We start from the raw sequence: 19,593 nt of genomic DNA, 5'->3' as shown, positions 1-19,593 counted from the left end.
CATCTGACACTGTCGCTACTTATTCCACAGACCAGTCTGTCTCTTATTAGTTCATTTTCCAATGCACCAAAATTGCAGTTTTTAGCCTGATTTCTCAGCCTACTCACATATGCCTCGATCGTTTCGCCAGGTTTTTGATGTCTGGTATTGAAATTGTGCCTCTCCATTATCACGTTTGTTTCAGGGTTGCATATTTCTTTGAAATGGAAGCGTAAGCTTAAGTTCTGCCGGGAAGACTTAATTACTTCGTCACTTATTACCTTCATCTCTATCCAATCACGTCTTCATACTATATGTATAAAAGTCCTTACACATGTTTGAGTTCGCAGATGCCGACGCGACAACAGCCTCCACCCTCCCCACCACCACCAGGATGGTTCCGTCCATACCTTCAAAGGGGGGTCTGCTGCGCCCCTGCCTTCATCTTCAGGCAGGAATATGCTGATCCGCTACCCTCGGATTACAAACTATGGATGGGGCCTATGCCAAAACTTCATTATGCTTGCTGGGCTGTCAATAAATGCATGCTTCATACATCATTCTATCTTCCGAGTCTTTCTGGTAGAACTTCTTTTTAAGACACTCGGGGTCCTCTCTGGATTCCGCTGGAGTAACGATGTTGTCATCTGCTCCTAATACCGCGGGCACATAGGTGAATGACCGCTCCCTCTCTATAGCCTTGGGTCCTGCGAGATTAAGGAGTATATAAGCTCTGGTTCGGGCAGGTTTATCGCTGTGTGCGGCGGCAATGAAGATATCGTATTCTCGTTCAAACTTGCGCCAATGCTATGCCACATTTTCGTCGAAGACGAGAGGGTCCGGACGTCTGAATCTATCTGCCATTTTGGTGTTGTCGCTTACCACGGACGAGACTTCAAAGGTTAGCGTAGGTTACTTCCTAGAGACGAAGTTGTCCGATGAATGTTTCCAGGAATGACATCCCACTTCTGACACCATGTTGTTTGTTTCAATAATTTAGAAGAATGAAAGTTTGATTCATCTTTATTAATGTCCACCATAACAGAGTCATTCAGTTCTGCACAGGTCTGCACATATCTTCACATACGTCTTTTTCAGGACATAAACAGGCAAGAGGTCATAACATGTAATCAGTCCAATAAGGCAAACAAGACAAGAGAGACAGGCAAACAAATGGGTAATCCACGGAACAGGCACAAAATCCAAAACCAAGAGACATGAAACCAGGGCGAATGCTCAGAATTGCAGTATATACAACAAACACGACTTCGCAGTGAATGACAGAGTGAACATGGTTTATATAAGCTGGGTTAATGGGGTAATGAGGTAATGAGACACAGGTGCAAACAATGAGTGATGATGAGTCCGGGCAAAGGATTATGGGTAATGTAGTCTTTGATGGAATGACAGTCCGGATTGGAGTGCCCTCTGGTGGTGATCACGGGCACTCACACTGGTGAATTGTAAAGCCTTGTTCCCCGTTCACACCGCCAGCGACACGCAGCAACAAAGCGTCACGATCCTATTCATTTCAATGGAGTGCTGGCGACTTCCGGCGACACAAGCGACAGTGACCGTTGGCGACAGAATGTGGGCGTGTCAAGCGACGTGAGACACGCAACAAAAGTTCAGAAATTTCAACTTTATGCAAATGAGAAGCGATTTTCACGAGCGACAACCTATAGGAGTAAAACCAGTGGAGTGCACATGATCCGTCTGCTGTACAGCTACTGCGGTGTTGTGTCAAGATGGAGGAGAAGTTGATTTTAGCTGTTAGCAATTTCCCTGTTCTTTACGATATGTCTCTGTGTACATACAGAGACACATTTAAAAAAAATTATGCATGGAAGGACGAGGATGATCTGCTAATGACGTTTATAGGCAACCCGTAGTGGGAACGCCCACTAGCGACATGAATCTCTGGCGCTGGCGACATGCAACAACATCATCGCTGGCGGTGTGAACGGGGCTTGTTTACACTGCACGCGTTACAGCTGCGACGCGGCTACCGGAGCTGATCGCGGCCACTCAAGTCAATGCTTGTGTTTACACCAGCCGCCGTTCGGCGCATTTCAGAAGCGTCCCAGAACAGTGGCTCATCGTGCCTCTTCGCTAAAGATAGGCGCCTCGCCTATTTTTGACGGATTCCACGCCGGAGCCGCCTAGTAAATAAAAAAAACAAAATAAAAAGACAAAAATCCTTTCAATTTAAAAATAAACACCCCGTGCAGACTCCGTATTTCACATAACTATCATTCCTACAGTATTTATTACCCCTTATTTACTGCACGCATCTGCGGCGCATTACGGCTGCGGTGAGGTTTTGTTCCGTCTTCTACGCGGTGCCAACTCACACCAGGAGCATTTCAGAAGTGAAGCGACAAATTACGCGAGACCACGTGATTACACAGTCCTACGTTGTTTTTCTCAATTTTTTTGTGTTCTAACATTAAGTGTTTGTTTTGTTCAGTTTAATCCTGTTTATTGTTGTTTTTTGTAAACAAGGCTTTACAGTTTATAAGTTCACTGTAATTAATACAACAGTATACTTTAGCATTCATTAACAAATTGTTGTAAATACTATAATATTTACAGTATACTATAATTTACTACTTTAACACAGCAAATACTATATTATATTTTCATGTGGGATAGCAAAAAACAACAATAAACAGAATTAAACTGAACAAAACAAACACTTAATGTTAGAACACAAAAAAATCGAGAAAAACAACGTAGGACTGTGTAATCACATGGTCTCGCGAAACCTGTCGCTTCGCTTCTGAAATGCTCCTGGTGTGAGTTGGCACCGGGTAGAAGACGGAACAAACCTCACAGCAGCCGTAATGCGCCGCAGATGCGTGCAGTGTAAATAAGGGGTCACAAAGAAATCAACTTGAGGGCATTCTTGTTTTTAACCAATTTTAAAGATTTGCACAAGAGTTTAAACTCGTTTCATCCACTGGCTAAAGTTAGGTTTAGATTTAAACCATCTTCACTTATGAATGAAAAACTTTCCAACACATAACAAAAAATTACAGACAAAATCAAACTCTTTGTTTTCCAGACAAATACCAAACCTAATTATCTTTACAGCAAGAGGAGAGAGTTCAACCCAGTTCTGCATATCCCTCCAAAAAGGTTGTACCATATCACAACCAAAGAACATATGCTCTAAATTTTCAATATTTGTTTCTCAAAAATAAAACACACACACAATTATTCACATCAAAATTAAATTTCAATCTTAAAAATTGACTAGCAGGATAAATCTCATTTAAAATTTTGAAGTCCACCTCCTTAGCTTTAGAAGGGAGGGGAAAATACAAATATTGTTTCCTTATTTTTTTAATTTCATTTTTTTAATAAGCATGTAAAATTAATTTTCTAAAAACTGTTTGTGAATTTTTTGTCACAAAAATCACAACCTTCTAAGGAGAGCTGCCTCAATTCTGGGGAGAATGCAGTATATGTAGTATATATAATAAAAACATCTCCATCTCTCCATGTAATGTAATTGACGTGAGACAAACTAAACAATTAAATTACACTTCACAAATTAGTTTTTTTTCCCAAAAACGATTTCTGTCATTTTAGGCATGCAGTTTTTATCACGCTGATGTTAGTTCAAGTTTTCGTCCTTTAAATAAGTTTGGTTTTAGTTAGTTATTTGATGCTATAAAAATGGGGGTGTGACGTTATGATTGACTGCTGAGATTGACAGCTTCTCTGAGTTGAGTAGTGATTGAGGCACCAGGACCTTTCTGGGAACTTCGGGAGGAGATTGGAGCTTTAATTTTCAAAAATGAAAATTAGCCCATAATTTACTCACCCCCCAAGTCATCCTAGGTGTATATGACATTCTTCTTTCAGACGAATAAAATCAGAGTTATATTACAAAAGTCCAGGCTAATCCAAGCATTAGAATTTGATTCATAGTTGCTCTGTTTTTGAAGTCCATAAAAAGTGCATCTGTCCGTCAAATAACGTGCTCCACGCGGCTCCGGGGTGTTAATAAAGGCCTTCTGAAGCGAATCGACGCGTTTGTGTAAGAAAAATATTCATATTTAAAACTTTATCAACGAAACTTTCGACCGACTGCCTTCCATGGAAAAGTGTTGAATGTTGAAAGTGAAACTCAAGATGCGTACGTGACGTCATGACGAGCGTACCTGGTCGCGTTAGTCTTTCGATTGGCAGGGGAACTTTCAACAATTTTTCCATAAATTGAACAGGGAAGGCGGTCGGTCCAAAGTTTACTTGATAAAGTTTTAAATTTGGATATTTTTCTTACACAAACACATCGATTTGCTTCAGAAGGCCTTTATTAACACCCCAGAGCCGCGTGGAGCAGTTATTTGATGGGCAGATGCACTTTTTATGGACTTCAAAAACAGAGCAACTATGAATCCAATTCTAATGCTTGGATTAGCCTGGACTTTTGTAATATAACTCAGATTTTATTCGTCTGAAAGAAGAATGTCATATACACCTAGGATGACTTGAGGGTGAGTAAATTATGGACAAATTTTCATTTTTGGGTGAACTATCCCTTTAACTTTAATTTCTACATTGCCATAACTGTTTATTTCACAAAAAAGTTGTTGATTAGGCGTTAGTGTGGGCGGGACCTTGATACGCGGCTCCTGGCTCTAAAAGTTTCTACTGCAGACTCAGGCTCCAAGTTGCTACTGCGCAGACTCTATACCCAAGATTTCAGCGCCATATTTGGGCACTGGTGGCTTCACTTTCTTCCATCACTATTTACAGTCTATGGTCTCCTGCACGTTGAAAGAGGACGAATTACATTTATAGCACTTTTATTATTGCACTGATTGACTATTAGCTGTGAGCAGACAGTGTCAATCAAGGCATTGTAGAAAACAGTGACCATAAATATAAAAAAACGAAGTAGTTGCTTATCAGATTTTTCTAACAAGCAACCATATTTCTTTTAATAAGTTCAACAAAAAAAAAACACAACCCGCGATTTTATTTATCCCCAATCCCCAAGAACAATCCCAAAGTCGTGTATTATAAGCGGACTTGGCAACTCTCTGATCCAGTAGTTCCTGTCCCGACGTGAACGCGCCCTGCTCTGTTGACGTCACGGCTGCAGCTGTTCGGTGCCGTGCATGTAATTTTACAAGACGAATCGGCCTTTTCGACGGAACGACTTCGATGTTACGACGAAAGCGACGGAGTTGTGTTTTTTGAAAGCATATACGGTTCATCTTCGGTCAAATGTGGAACGACGTATAACGGAAGACGTTTGTTAGCTTTCACGGCTAAGCTTTTGTCGATGAGCTAGACCTGAGTATCCGTTTTCCGTATCTTACAACCTTGGGTATGTCAAAACAACTCAGCCGGTCAACTTTGTTGGGGATTAAAATGTGAAAATTTAAACTTCAAAAAAAAAACGCATACTGTTGCTTAATGTTATTTAAGGTTAAACTGTAATGGAAACGGTTTCGCTTTGTAGTAGTTTCGCATTAACGTTGAAAACGGAAGAGGCTGTTTGATTTAACTTTGATTTGTTGTAGTAACGTATTCAAAATAACACTGCATTACTATACCGCTATAGTTGTTTTATATGTGTAATATTATCAATTGAACGTGTTACATTGGTTTCGGATTAACGTTACCCTTCTGAATGTGAAACTCAAGGCCTTGTCGGCCCAAAGACACGCGTTCGTGTAGGCCAAGAATGTGTTGTCGTCGACCTCGTCTAAATTCGCTTAGTTCTTACATTAATTTAATCGAGGACCATGGTTTGTTTCATTGTGTTGTATGAAACCTTTAAGAACTTTTATTTTGAGTAGCATTTTATTAATTTGGTCTTTATGACCCTGGATCATGACTGACAGGGCAAAAGTATCATGGGATTAAAACGCATTCAGTGTTATCTATCGATTAATTGTAGTATGTTCTGTGATAATCTCAATATGAACCCCTCTGATCAGTTTAGACAACCGCATGTAGTAACGTTACCTGTTTAAAAAATATTTTCCCCCTATACTAACAACGACCTCATACTATTTGATGCCTCTGGATTAGTGTGTAGCATGTACTTTTTGTTCATTATTTAAATTTCAGAAAGATTGGCATGTATTAGACATGCTGAGATTGATTACTCGGCTGCCCTAGATTTATTCAAAAAATAATGCCGGATCTTGTTGGCATTGCACTACTTTAAAATTTTACAAGCTTCAGTAAAAAAAGTATTCTTTCCAAGGTCCCCTCCCCAATTTTGCTGTTTTTATGTCAGTCATGTTCTGTCGCTGTACATAACCTGGAAGTGTAATATTTAATGTCTTTTTTCCCCCACTAAAGATAGGTGAAAAGCTGCAAAATGGTAAGACCACACTCAGGATCTCCTCGTTCCAAACACAGGTTGGTCATTGCTGTAGATATGTTTAATATGATATTTATATTTTATATAATATTTGATTCTTATGTGTACTGTCTGGCCAAAAAAAAGTCACTGTTTGGATTTAAATAGGCAAATACTTAAGAGTCTATGATTTGATCATTATTGCAGTGATTGTTTTATGACTGGCAACAGTTCTTCTAACCCTAATTGATGGAGCGTGTAGCTTTTCATTTCTCAAAGGGGGGTAACACAGTTTCAGCCAAATCTCATGTTAATCTTGAGTACCTATAGAGTGGTATTGCATTATTCATATCTCCAAAAAATCTTTAGTTTTATCATATTTATAAAAGACAAATGCGCTGTACTGATTCTTTCCGAAAACTGCCATACTCGTGAAGGTGTGCAGTGGCATCCTTTATAAATAAAAAGAGAACACAAACTTTGTCTTAAATTAACTGTGTGAAATCAGATCCAGCCGTAACGTTACATATTGATCTAGTATGCATCCCAAGTCTGATATTGAACAGCAAGAACAACAGCAGCAAAAGAGACTACAGCAGGACATCTCAATATAAAAATTAGCTCTTCTGTGGTAACATGATGCATTATGGTGGTCCGCTAAACACATTTATTTAAATGGTACACAATACATCATCGCATTATACATGAATAACTCTATTTACTTTTATGTTTGTGTTGTTTACATTATATGCACTTGCGTGCCAATTGCCAACAAAACAAGACATTTGATGCAGTTTCACTCACCGCCTGCGGGATCACCGCCTCAATCACCGGGATGTTTTATCAGATTCAACCGATCTGTAAATCCAGCGTAGAATACATTTGGCCTTGTTTACAAAGCATTCATCACCGAAATGCCGGGAAAACAGAAAAACACTTGCACAACTCTGTTTCTGCCCAGTCTGCATCCACTGCTCTAATAACGCTGGGTTATTTGGGAAGCTGAACAAGGTGATCTTTCCCTCACAACCAAAAACACACTACTTTGGTGACATTGTTGAAAAAATCTTTCTCGACTTGCAATACCTGAATGACAAGCGCGATGGTTGCTCTCGCTCTTGTTGACATGTGCGCACGTTCTTCCAGGAGAAAAGCACATACAAGGAATTCCGCCCTTTATGATTTAATTTTTTTTAAAAACTTTCCGAAACTTGTGAGAAACCGGAAGGATTATTTTTGGCACAGAAATACTGTCATACGTCCAACTAATTTTTTTTAAAACTTTGGCCATGTTTAGTATGATATTCCAACTCTTTAACAGTGTAAATAAGTCCACTATTTTTAACCACTATGTAGGAAGACGCATCATGGCAATTGGCCATGTACAGCTACACACTCCATCAATTATGGTTAGAAGAACTGTTCCCAAACATATGACATTCTAAAAACATAATCACTTTTTTTTTGGAAGGGCAGTCTTATCTACCTAATTATCAATATAATGTTGACTCAATTTCACATTTGTTTCTCATACAGGCCTTTCTCTGACAACCACCGAAGCATGAATCATGAAGGGCGATTTGGTCCCCCATCAAGAAGCCAGAGAGGTTTCAGAGGACCTCCTGGAAAAGCCCCACCAAGTTGGAGAGATAACAGTAGTGGACCACAGTCATACCCCAAAAGGCCCTCGCTCATGGGTGAACGCAGAGAACGACCACACGGACAGTGGATGCAGAACCAGGATCACTTCCATCCATATCCCAGCTCACAGGGTTCACAGCGGGGCCGCAGGAGGCCTTCTCCACCCCGCTCAAGCCGCCCTCCCCCAGTCCAGCACAGGCAGTCCCCACATGGTCCTATACATGGACCGCCTAGCCACAGAGCACCACTCTTCCATGGAAATCACCCTAGCCACACATCTCCATCTCGCCATTTCCATGGCCCTCCATCAGAAAGGCGGGTTCCTTCACCGCATGGTTCCTTCAGGGGTCCCCAGCGACGCCCAAGCCCTCAGGAGCATGACAGGAGCTGGTGCCCTGCACCTCGCGACAGGCCCTTTGGCCGACCAGCATTTGGGGGGCACCACTGGAATGGCCCAGGAGGTTATCCTCACCCTTCTGGTGGGGATTCAAGGCTGTCTGGCCCACCCCAAAGAAAACCCAGAGAGTTTCATGGAAGGAGTTCATATCCAGAGAGGTACAAGAATGAAGCTATGAAGGCTGGGTAAAGTAAAAATACAGTTATGTGTTAGATTGCAAAGTCCAGTTCACTGCAGGGTGGTGAGAGTAAATCCCAACTTCCTTCAGCTTTCTGTCAGTGTAACGTACCGCAGGATCTAATGATAAAGCCCATAAAGTGAAACAGTCTGTCTGGAGAAATTGTAAAACCATTTGAGGCTTTTTCCCCTTTAAGTTTTACTGGCACAGAAGTTATGGCAATCAGCAGCCTGGGGCTGGATCTAAATTGATAAAATTTAAGAGCTTCCACACAGCTCAAGCAGCACAAACTGGCATTATAACCCACATGTTTGTATTGTTTGTAATGGATATGCAGGTGGTCTGCAGAGAGAGATCAACGTGGGCCGCATGGAGAGGTTGGAAGAGAGTCCCGGCGCCCCGGCATGGAATGGGGGCATAGAGGAGGGGGAGGTCCACATTCTCGGCCCCCTTACAGATCACCGGCACGAAGACTAGGCCCACCCCCATCTGGCTCCTCGCTCAGACCTTATCCACCTCTGAGACCACAGGAAAGGCCCATTGGACGGCCATTCAAGAGGAAGAGTGAAGAGTTCAGGCATCCACCTTCATCAAGTGGTTTTGAACATGGACCGCCGAAGCGTTTCCGCAGGGAATTGTCAGTGAGACCTCTTCCTCTCAGGGGCTTCCGAGGTCGTGGTTTGTCCCTCAACGATAAGAGTCGTCTGCTAAAGGCACGAAAGTTTAGAGCAGAGTCAGTGGCCCGGTTCAAGCTGCCCCCACCAAGAATCTCGGACAGAAACCAGAAACCCAAGCATCACACAGCACCAAAGAATGGCAAAGATTCTTCAGGAGTGCCACCACGCAAGATACCACTCAAAAAGATGTCGTCATCCAGAGATTCATCCCCCAACACAGACTCCAAGACTGCAGAGCCTGAGAGGGACTCCGAATCAAAGGTGGAATCCCGTCGCTCTGTGAGCGCACACAGGTATGGTATTACCCCTCACACTGTGGCAATGGGCGCGTGATGTTTAGAAGGTCAAGCTTCCTGTTTTTCAATGGCACAACTTTCATCAAAGGGGTATCACCTTGTCAGATGAGATGGATGAGGAGAGAAAGAAAATCATGCCTGTTTTCCTCCTCATTTTTGTCAACAGTATGATGTTAAACCTGTCGTTGTCCAGAATACTTCTGTCCTTGTCAAGAAAATAAGAGATGAGTCTGAGCAAGTGGTCTTTCAAAAAAATTCACTATCACAGTCCTTTTTGTTCCAAAAGTCAAATGCCATGTGTCCCACAATGATGCATCCAGATCGACATTAACCCAGAAGAGATGTTTAAAATGTCTTCCAGGGAGGGAAATGGTTTTTAAGCCTTAATCTTAAGTGTTTGCAGAAGGATGGTCTGTCCTGTTATACCTACAATACTCTGCCTCAATATGCAACTAACTGCAATAAAATGAGCAAAAGTCTCTCTCACGGCTCCATCTCATGGACAATTGGATAGGATGTCTTGGAAAATGGAAACATGAAGGACATTTGAATGGATTTCAATGGAGAAGAAATCTTCACAGCCAATCTCTGTTTTGGTTATGAAATTTAAACACTGTTGATGTATCACAAGAAGTTGTTCCCTCAGAAGAATTTAGATGATTGGCTGGATTTTCTGTGGAAACCAGATCTGTTTGCAAGAAGAAAAGAACTCTCTTGAACAAATTGAATAATGTAAGATTTTGTCAGCATCTAATCTGATGATCATGGTCAAAGAATAAAACTCCATCTCCAATAACCTCAGGAATTCCTTGAAACTTCACCTGAAAAGAGGCCTCATCGTGTGAGAACTACTGTAGGAAAGAAGTTTTGCGTACACTTCCATGACAGATCAACAAGATGGGAACAAAATGGATGATCTCCCTTGCCACATCCCTACTCCATAACTGCAGTTCTCTCTTGGCATTTATGAAAGATTTATACCCTTAAATGCCTTTTGGCATTGCAGAATTGACATCGAGAAGCAGGGACCATGTGTTACTCTACAACCAAACCATTGACTGAAATGGCAGCATGTCGGAGTTGTGCTGAAGTTAAAAAACTGATCCACTTGTGGCTAATGAAACATGCTTACCAAATGCCAACCATTTGTAGTGACCCCCAATAGAAGTCCTGCAACTGAAGAACTCTCCAAGCAATTTTAATGGCCTACCTGTTAAGTGAAAATGAAAAATGCACATGGAAGAGGTTGATGAATGTTTTTTTTCTACAGACCATGTAGTTTGAAGGTCCTGCAAGAGAACTGGCAAACAAATTCTAGAGAAATCTGTCCAGCGTTCGGAAGATCCTTTCAGCAGAACTTTACCTCAATGCCATTGCAGAATCCAGAGCTGCACACCAGCTTTTATACCATGAAATATATTTTCCAGCAAGAAAAAGTTTGCTGTCTCCAGAAATGCATCTAATCCAGTATGAAAGGATAGGTTAAGAGGAATGTGTCTGGGAATGTCAAGTCTGGATCAAAAGGAAGTGCTCGCCTGCCAATCTGTTCACTTTTTGGAGCATAACTTGATTTCTACACGGCGTTCTTCAGTCCACTCATTCAGTCTACCAATATGTGTTATTCACATTAGCGAAAGGAAGGCTGCTAAAGGCCAAGGTGAATCAGGGAAAATTAATCTACCAATTCAAACTGAAGCATGGAGATGATGGGCTTGCTTTGCTGTAAGTACCCATGTAGTAATCCATCATTGGTCCTTCTGCATTTGCAACAATACAATTGGGTTCTTGAGGACTGAATGTTTGAGTAATTTAGTTTGAAGTGCAATATTTCCCCCCCTCAGTTCACAAGGCACAAGTTTATTCCACTTTGAAATCAGATAACATTTGTGCATGCCTTCTGCTTTCTCTGAATACTTGATGCTGTTTAATATGACTTTCACTCCATGCTTAAGCGTCCAGATGATATGGATCACTTGTTCACATGCCTCGTTGACTTTCTTTTCAGCTCCTCACCAATAGACAGACGACTTTCACGTGACCTTGTTGTGGTTTCCCATTGGGAGGCAGGGCACAAACCCAGTACTAGTTCTAAGAACAATGCACCTTGGAGGAATAAGGCACCCAAGAACAAGTCTGGTAAAAGTCTGACACTTGTGTCATAGTTTTGAATGATTTGCAAATAATGTAATTTATGCTGTTGCAATATGCTAGTATTAAATCTCTGCATGTAACTTTCTTACGTTTTTGTTCTAAAAAATGTTTTCCCTCTCCCAGAGGAATCAGAATCTCATGGAAATTTAACACTGAATGAACGCTTCACCAAGCTTCAAAGTCCTACAAGTTCTTCACAGGAACGGAAAGAAAGACGGTAAATGAACTTTATTCTTGGGGGGCGGTTACACGACAACGTTTTCAAGTAAAAACAGGAAACTTGTATGCATTTGGCTGTTAATTTACACAACTGTGTTTTGGGGGCCTGAAAACAGGTTTCAACGTGCAGTTTTGGAAAACTATACGGTTCTCTCCTAGCCTGACAAGCCAGACCCACATCAAGATGTTGGGTCTGGGAACACACTATTGGCAGAGCTCAATCCGAGGGGCGGGATAACCGGTTGTCTTTCAAATTCCCTCTGCACGCAATAGGATAGCACTACAACCAACCAGAGCAACGGAGCTAAATGATAGATTAAACTTTCGCCGTATCCGGTCGGCAAAACTCAGAACACATCTTCCTTTCTTAAGAATGACTTCAGTGCCATTCTTTCCTCAAAGAAAAGCTTAACTCCAAGTCATCCAGAGTCGCAGCTAAAGCCGATTCGAAAGACCGCTGTTCCCCAGCTTTTGTTTACGAGTAGCACGCGGAACTGCGAGAAGGCTGCAACTCTGCCTTCATTATGTTAAGCCCGCCCACTGACCTCTATACACGATGTGATTGGTCTGACCAGAGTTTGTTTTTTCCAGCTCGCAAGCCAACGGAGAGTTGCTAGATTAGATTTGCTGCCGCTAGGGTGTGTCTAGATTTCTAGGCTAGTTATCTTCATGTAAAATTCAAAAACGCTAATTTGTGAAAATGGTCACATTATGCGAATGAATTTTAAGTGTTGAGTCTATAGGCGAGTAGTTTTTTTTATAAGGTGACATCAGCCACTACTTGTCTGGCATGCATAATACAGCGTTTTAGTCGTTTTCGTGGATCCGTGTGAAAACTTGTCAGTTTTTAGCTTGCCGTTTAAACACACCCGTAGTCATTTACAGCTGTTGAACTTTAGCCATTTTGCTGCTTGCAACCCTCTTAATTATTTAGTTTTTTTTTTGTAGGTCTTCTGGAAGTCCAGAAAAAACAATGGGGAAGCCTGCTTCATTTCAGGTAATGAAATTGGAAATGTAGATGTAGATGAAATGTAGATTTCAAAGTCTTGTAATCATTATCAAGTTTACTCTTGATTTTATATCACACTCTTCCATGTTAGTCACTTTTGTTACAGTGATTTGTAGTGAGACATGTTCTTCTGTACATAGAGGCCTAGTTTCCCCTCAACTGTTGGAGTGAAGAGGGGACCAGCTCCTGATGGAGTTATTAGGAAACCCTTAATGGTAAGTGATGGTTGCTAGGGATGTGACGGTGAGGAAATTTCCCCACCGGTTAATCAACGTGTGACAACACCGGTAATACCGGTATCACCGGCGGGGGCTTGTAAATCACTAATTCTATCTAACCGAAAGTAACATACACGACCGCAATTGAAAATGCACCAGTGCGCGCACACACCGTGAATGACAGCTCGTCTGTAAATGCGCGCTCTGTGAGACCATGAATGAAGTTTGTCCGTAAATGCGCTCTGTGAGACCATGAATGAAGTTCGTCCGTAAATGCGTGGTCTGTGAGACCATGAATGAAGTTCGTCTGTAAATGCGTGCTCTGTGAGACCATGAATGAAGTTCGTCCGTAAATGCGTGCTCTGTGAGACCATGAATGAAGTTCGTCCGTAAATGCGTGGTCTGTGAGACCATGAATGAAGTTCGTCTGTAAATGCGTGCTCTGTGAGACCATGAATGAAGTTCGTCTGTAAATGCGTGCTCTGTGAGACCATGAATGAAGTTCGTCCGTAAATGCGTGGTCTGTGAGACCATGAATGAAGTTCGTCTGTAAATGCGTGCTCTGTGAGACCATGAATGAAGTTCGTCCGTAAATGCGCGCTCTGTGAGACCATGAATGAAGTTCGTCCGTAAATGCGCGCTCTGTGAGACCATGTGTGCGTCTCAACAGTTCCCTAGTAGTCAGGGCACTGATCAGGCATTGATCGGTCTATGTGTGAGACGCACGCCATGAATGAATGACAATTCGTCCGTGAACCCTTGTTTATACTTGACGCGTCCGCACCATGGTCCGAAAGAACGAGCGCGAGGGTGCGCGCGGCAAAAATTACGTCATCTCAGAGTGTCGGACTCGGAGACGGAGTCACAGACGAAAGGAAACAATGCGCGCTCTGTGCGGCCGTGCACATTTTACTTTCGGTTTTGAATAAGCGCCAATTCGGTGGCGGGTTGCTTGAATTGTGGGTTCATTAGCCTATTATTTTATATGAAAAACACAACAACAAAACAAATGACAAACTCCCTTAAATAGGCGCTTTTACGTTTCGCTTTGAAACCAAATCTTCCGCGATCATCTCAGCCAGCTCCTCACTCTATGATGAATGAAATCTGATGAATGACTCCTGCCGAGACTCACGGTCGGGTCATGCTTTATTAAGCAGACACGTTCAGTTTTAATTTGTATTGTCTGTTCTCTAACTGAACTAAATTATTTTATTAGGATAAAAAAAAAAAAAACGACAGTGGGGCGGTGCCACGGTGGGCAAGTGATGTAAGCGGTGTTGAGTCTGAACACCGGTAACCGACTATCGTAGCAAGCCTAATGGTTGCTGGTATCAGTCTCAGTTCCAATGCTGAATAATAACTATACATGATGATTGTTATTTAATTGTGTAGTCTTTGTAGTAGGTTTGAGTTGAGCCATGATGCAGTTTCCATCCACATTCCAAATAAATCCCAAATATTTTTTTCTATTTTCTCAAAGGGCTCTTTAATTCCAAGACCACCCTTCAATCAGAAGCCTGTCTTCAAAAAGAGTCAAAGTATCATGTCAAAGTACAAGAACTTGCAGACGTTGCGGCATAAAGTACCCCACCAGCGCCAAGCCACTAGCTATCGTCGGTGGTGAGCCAAAATGGTGAGTCAATTAAATGAACTTTAATTTGTGTTCAGTACTGTCAAATCTTTAGTCCTTTAACTTCTATTTGTCAAATTCCATCAGCTAATGTACTTTAAATTTTCAATGTTGTTTTCTATTTTTTTAGATTGCATGTGCCGAGGCGAGTCGTCCACTGTAGAGCCTCTCTAAGGAGCTCTCCTTCCCTTATCTCCTGCTGTTTGAATTAATCTCTGTAAAAATTGCGACGATCACCAAAGTATTTTTCTTTCCTTTTTTTTTTTTTGAGTTTTCTTTGGTGTGCTTTAGAGATAAAGGTCTTTAATTCAGTGCATTAGTCCTTTTAGAGTTTCAAAAACAAAGTGTTACATTTTTGTAATGTACCTTTAACCTGTACAAAAGCTATCTTTGCCATAATTTTGTGAAAATATGATTTTTAGGTTCGGTTATTATTTTTTCCACATGTAGTTAACTTTTTACATCAGTGTCTAAATAGCTGCTTTTTGAAAGTGACTGTTAAAAGACTCCTATCATGTGAAATGATCCTTGTAGAATGCTTTGAGTAGCTTTCATTTGATAAACCCAACTGAAAAGTTTGAGTTCGATTAGTTGAGCTCCATGTGTTGATAAATGACTTTCCTTAAAAGTTTTGTTTGTGTAGCTCATAAAACCCACATGTACATTCTTTATAATCAGACACTTTAAATAAAAACGGGATTGTTGTGTGAAGCAAAATACTTGTAAAAAATATTAAAATTCTTAATAAGTTAACACATTTAAAGGATTTCCTGCAGGAACCCTGAGTCTTTCTGAAGATCTTATCTGGTTCAGGTGTGTTTGAGTAGGGTTGGAGCTGGAAGGTGATATCTTGAACTTCATCATAATCAGTATAATTTCTATTGAGCTAAAAGAAAAAAAGTAAACACTTTGTTTTTAATCAACTATGTAAAAGGCTGTCGTGATGCTGGAAAGAAATTCTTTAAATACTTACATTACAGGTTTTTTTTTTTTTACGCCAATCTTTATTTGTATGGTGCTTTTTATAATTAACACTGTTTAAAAGCAGCTTAACAGATGTTTGTTTATAATACATTGCCTAGTTGTCCAAATTTCGTGATAGGGTAGTTTACATACAGTAATTATAAACAATCAAGCAGCTTGTTTATGCCATTTATATGATCACATTACAGTTGAGATTTGCTGAGTGTACTGAATGTATATAGATAAAGCTGGATATATTAAGTTTATATTTCATTCATAATGTGGTGATATGGCAATTTGTACGGTTTTTGGTGTAGAAATGAGCCTAATTAGTAATTACCATTAAGAGTTTCACTGCCATAGATAAACAATAGGGTTTGAGATTTTAGTTATATTGCCCATCCACCTTTAAAGAAAGGAACAAAATCTGAATTTACATAAAAATGAAGAAATAAAATATTTTCATGATTACTGTGCTTGTTACCATAACCAAGTTCTTGAAACAATCTATTCATCTATATATCATCTTTGTGCTGCTTTGAAACACCACACAAATAAACTGATACGAAGAGCATACACAACATCCAGACTTTAATGAAAAACAGCTTTGATATGTCTTTGTAAATGGTATATTATAGCACAGCTAACCATTAAGAATCAACAGCAATGATACAGTCTTAATCTTAATGACTGTTTTCAGTTTTGCTAATTATTAGTGAAGTTAGGATCTTAACTAGCTGGTTCTAGAGCATTCAGTACTAATGATTCCAAAAGCATAATTTGTTATTTTCCAATTCTCATTTAAGTTAAGCCTCAGCCTCTTTCAGGACATTGTCTTTATGCTGGAAGTAGTCTCTGAACCAGGCGATATGCTCCTGTTTCTGTTGAACCGTCAGGTGGTGATTCTTTGCGAGGCCTGTAATTACAAGCTCCATGAAGTGCCTGACTGGACCCTGCCGGGGGAACGACTCTTCAAGGTGCTTCTCCAAAAACACATGCTCATGGAAGGGCACGCTTGCCTCCTCCTCCAGCCCTGAAAAAGTTGCACGATGATAAGATTAGGTAAAGGATTAAAAACAGGAAGATGATTGCAATACATTCCTGCATTGGAACTCACCAGCTTCATTGTTGATTGGATATTGCCAAAGTTTGCCCTCTTTGGTCCACTGGATAATCTCCTCAAAGCCATTCCTAGGCATCTGATTGGTTGCTTGGACTATTTGATTAGCTAGATTAATGTCCCAAAGAGTGGGGCCTAAAATTCAGAGCAAGGCATAGGACAGATTAAGTAAATACGCTTAGCGGAGAAACTTAAATATTTCAGTTCAGGGGCCAGTTGCATAAACTTAGCCATTATGTTTAGACTGTCTTAATAACTAATTTGACACACTAGCAATTAGTCAAGAAGTAATCAGTCTTACTTTTCTGATTCAAATTAGACCAACCTAACTTTTTATGTAACTGACTTTAAAAAGTTAAAAACAGTCTTGAAGAAAAAAATAGACGACTAACTTTTAAGACTAGTCTAAGCAGTTTATGCAACCGGCCCCAGATGTGTTGATGCCATAAAACAGAACATCTCCTTACCCAGATCTGACAAAGAGTCTTGCTCTGCACCTGCAGTGAAGATGTTCATCCTCTTACTAGTAAAAGGACTCTTCCTTTTAAAACAAAATGATGCACATGGTTAGCGGAAAATGTATTGTATTCAAAAATAACATTTGAGGGAAGATTATTTTTTTTTATACCTTGTACGAACTGCATCCAGTTCACCAGTAATACCTCTGTCTTGAGTATATCCCTGTCCGTCATCGTCAAAACGAATCTGGCTGCTAGGCCTGGCATTTGATCTGCCATTCTGCTTTTTTCCAACTTTCATATCAGCAATTATGACTCTGAAAGAGAAAAAGGACACATATCGGTTCCTACAAATGTACTCATGTTACACTTTATTTTCTATTTGACTCTTTTTATACATTTACGTAATGGTAATATCCATACAAAATCAACAAATGAAATCGTACTTTCACAAAATCATGTTTTTAAGCAATTCAAGTTGTGATGTAACAGAAGGAGCGACAAATGTTTTATAAGCCCTCTTTTTTTAAATGTATGCATAAATGAATCATAAGATCAACAAGATGCATTCATTAAAAAAAGACAACATCTGCAATGATCTGTACCCTATGTCCTGTCCGTCGGCTCTCCTCTGGGTGTCAGGTATGGCTTCATGTTTCCTCAGTTGCTGAAGGAGCTCCGACTCCGCCTGACGACTGTTTGGCAGTGTAGATGCAGCGGCAGAGGCTGCAGCAACCAGTGTTGGATTCAAAGTCTCACTAAAATACAAGCAAAAACAGAATTTTGCTGCCACTTCAGAGTTGATATTAGTTTGTCTAGTCAGAAACTAAAAAGATAATAACCATAATTTATAAATCTTAATCATATGATTTAGCTCTTGGTATATATAGAAGTGCTGTTATCACAGGCCTTTTTTGTGCCAGCATTACCTATTTATTTGTGAATTATGCTTGTAAAACTCACCGCTGTTGCGAACCCTCCGCTGTTGCATGCTGGAACATGCTGTGTGCGCTTTCCATGGGCTTTGGGTCAGGCCTCTCACTGATTCTTGGAATCTTTGGGGGTCTTATTTTACGTATGGTTGTGACCTCCACCTTCATTGCCCCCAGCAGCTCCAAAAGACTCTGCTTGCCAGTTTTTGTCTTGTCAAACTGGTTGCTTTCCTCAGGTTTAACCACAGGTTCAGTCTCTAACTGTGATGTCAATATTTCACTTGAAATGTCATTGCCCTCATTCATTTTTGTGTTCGTCTGTCCATCATTAACCTCAGCATTAGCCTTATTCTCTTCTGGTCTCTTTTCATTGTCTTCTGACAGTGATGTGGAGCTCTCTTTATTTTCACTAAAAAAGATGCTACTGGTTCCTAATGGCCTCTGGCTTGCTCTTCCTGTGGCCCTAAAATAAAATAACATTTTACAGATTAAATTAGAGTTCATCATTTTTTGTTGTTGTTGAAAAAACACTAGGTTAAACCACCAAATACTACAATTATAATTAGTAACACAATAATCACAGGAATGGAAAATTGAGCATTTTGATCAAGTACTTTTCTATTATGATATCTGAGATATTTCAATTTGATGTTAAGATTTTGAACTGACACAAACATCAGTCAATCTGATCAGACCTGTCACCTCTCTGTGTCTTAAATCTGTAACTTACCAGATAACAGGAGACAAACTCTCCCTCTCTTTACATTTTGTGGATGGTAGTCGGGTAATCGGCGTATGAATGAATCCATTTCGGACATGATATATATGTATTAATCTTCTGTACATGATTGCCCCTCTCTGAAGACTTCAATGTCGTCCATGCACGTTTCCCTGTGCAGCACAATCAACTGTCCGGGAGGCAGGCGCATGAGAGGTATAAAAAGTTCCGGGCGTCTTTTTTGCGCCCAGTAAAGTGAATTTATAGCTCCTTTGACACTTTTTACCAGTGTTTAAACATTCAATGATTGTATTTGTTTTAGTCAGTCTGTATCATATACATTGCTACAGGAACACTGAATCGGATTGCAACAGGAAAGGGGGAAAGCTTGTAAAAGTGGTCCAAGGGAGGGGTCTGCTGCTGCCGCCGTCATCCTCCATCCCTCCAGTGATGGGAAGTCCGAGTCATTTGTGCGAATCGGTTCTTTTGAACAATTCGTTTCCAAGATGTGGTAAAAAATGATTCAGTGATTCTTTTACGTCATGAAGTTATTACACCAACTCTTAGCTCAAGAGATCCATCCAGAAAGCAGGTTTTGTCACATACATGTAATATGGCACAATATTATATGGTCATATAGCTATATAAAGCACTATTAAAACAAGGTAAT

General features: G+C 40.5%; 2 protein-coding genes across 3 annotated transcripts; one reads left to right on the top strand and one right to left on the bottom strand.

Annotated features, from left to right (window-relative positions):
• The first annotated feature begins 5,053 nt into the window (after nt 1-5,053).
• Nucleotides 5,054-16,272, top strand: LOC307125643 (uncharacterized protein). 2 transcript variants are annotated; one of them, XM_079815673.1, is made up of 10 exons: nt 5,054-5,326; nt 6,313-6,372; nt 7,850-8,509; nt 8,867-9,499; nt 11,508-11,638; nt 11,777-11,870; nt 12,821-12,869; nt 13,022-13,096; nt 14,583-14,735; nt 14,863-16,272. In XM_079815673.1, exons 2-9 carry the CDS (start codon nt 6,332-6,334, stop codon nt 14,724-14,726), a joined length of 1,827 nt encoding a protein of 608 aa, XP_079671799.1. In that variant the 5' UTR covers nt 5,054-5,326; nt 6,313-6,331; the 3' UTR covers nt 14,727-14,735; nt 14,863-16,272. The 2 variants fall into 2 exon arrangements, with proteins under 2 accessions (XP_079671799.1, XP_079671800.1); XM_079815674.1 differs by lacking the exon at nt 5,054-5,326 and having other exon boundaries at nt 6,193-6,372; nt 14,863-16,268.
• Nucleotides 15,621-19,372, bottom strand: mrps31 (mitochondrial ribosomal protein S31). Its single transcript, XM_079815675.1, has 7 exons — nt 18,936-19,372; nt 18,237-18,668; nt 17,879-18,031; nt 17,444-17,590; nt 17,283-17,356; nt 16,813-16,950; nt 15,621-16,728 (listed from the first exon to the last, which is right to left on the bottom strand). Exons 1-7 carry the CDS (start codon nt 19,049-19,051, stop codon nt 16,502-16,504), a joined length of 1,287 nt encoding a protein of 428 aa, XP_079671801.1. The 5' UTR covers nt 19,052-19,372; the 3' UTR covers nt 15,621-16,501.
• Between the last annotated feature and the right edge of the window lie 221 nt (nt 19,373-19,593).

This window comes from Gobio gobio (genome assembly GCF_949357685.1).
Source record: "Gobio gobio genome assembly, chromosome: 4".
Classification (NCBI taxonomy): Eukaryota; Metazoa; Chordata; class Actinopteri; order Cypriniformes; family Gobionidae; genus Gobio; species Gobio gobio.
Note: the sequence above shows the minus strand (reverse complement) of the source record. Positions and strands in the feature narration are given on the sequence as shown.

Bases quoted from the DNA above. Each gene is read 5' to 3' on its own strand.
- LOC307125643 (XM_079815673.1), top strand. From the start codon at position 6,332: ATGGTAAGACCACACTCAGGATCTCCTCGTTCCAAACACAG. The intron at 11,639-11,776 runs GTAAAAGTCTGA...TCCCTCTCCCAG, and splicing joins GGCACCCAAGAACAAGTCTG to AGGAATCAGAATCTCATGGA. The intron at 11,871-12,820 runs GTAAATGAACTT...TTTTTTTTGTAG, and splicing joins CAGGAACGGAAAGAAAGACG to GTCTTCTGGAAGTCCAGAAA.
- mrps31 (XM_079815675.1), bottom strand. From the start codon at position 19,051: ATGTACAGAAGATTAATACATATATATCATGTCCGAAATGGATTCATT. The intron at 17,591-17,878 runs GTACAGATCATT...TTTCTCTTTCAG, and splicing joins GCCGACGGACAGGACATAGG to AGTCATAATTGCTGATATGA. The intron at 16,729-16,812 runs GTGAGTTCCAAT...CAACTTTTTCAG, and splicing joins TCCAATCAACAATGAAGCTG to GGCTGGAGGAGGAGGCAAGC.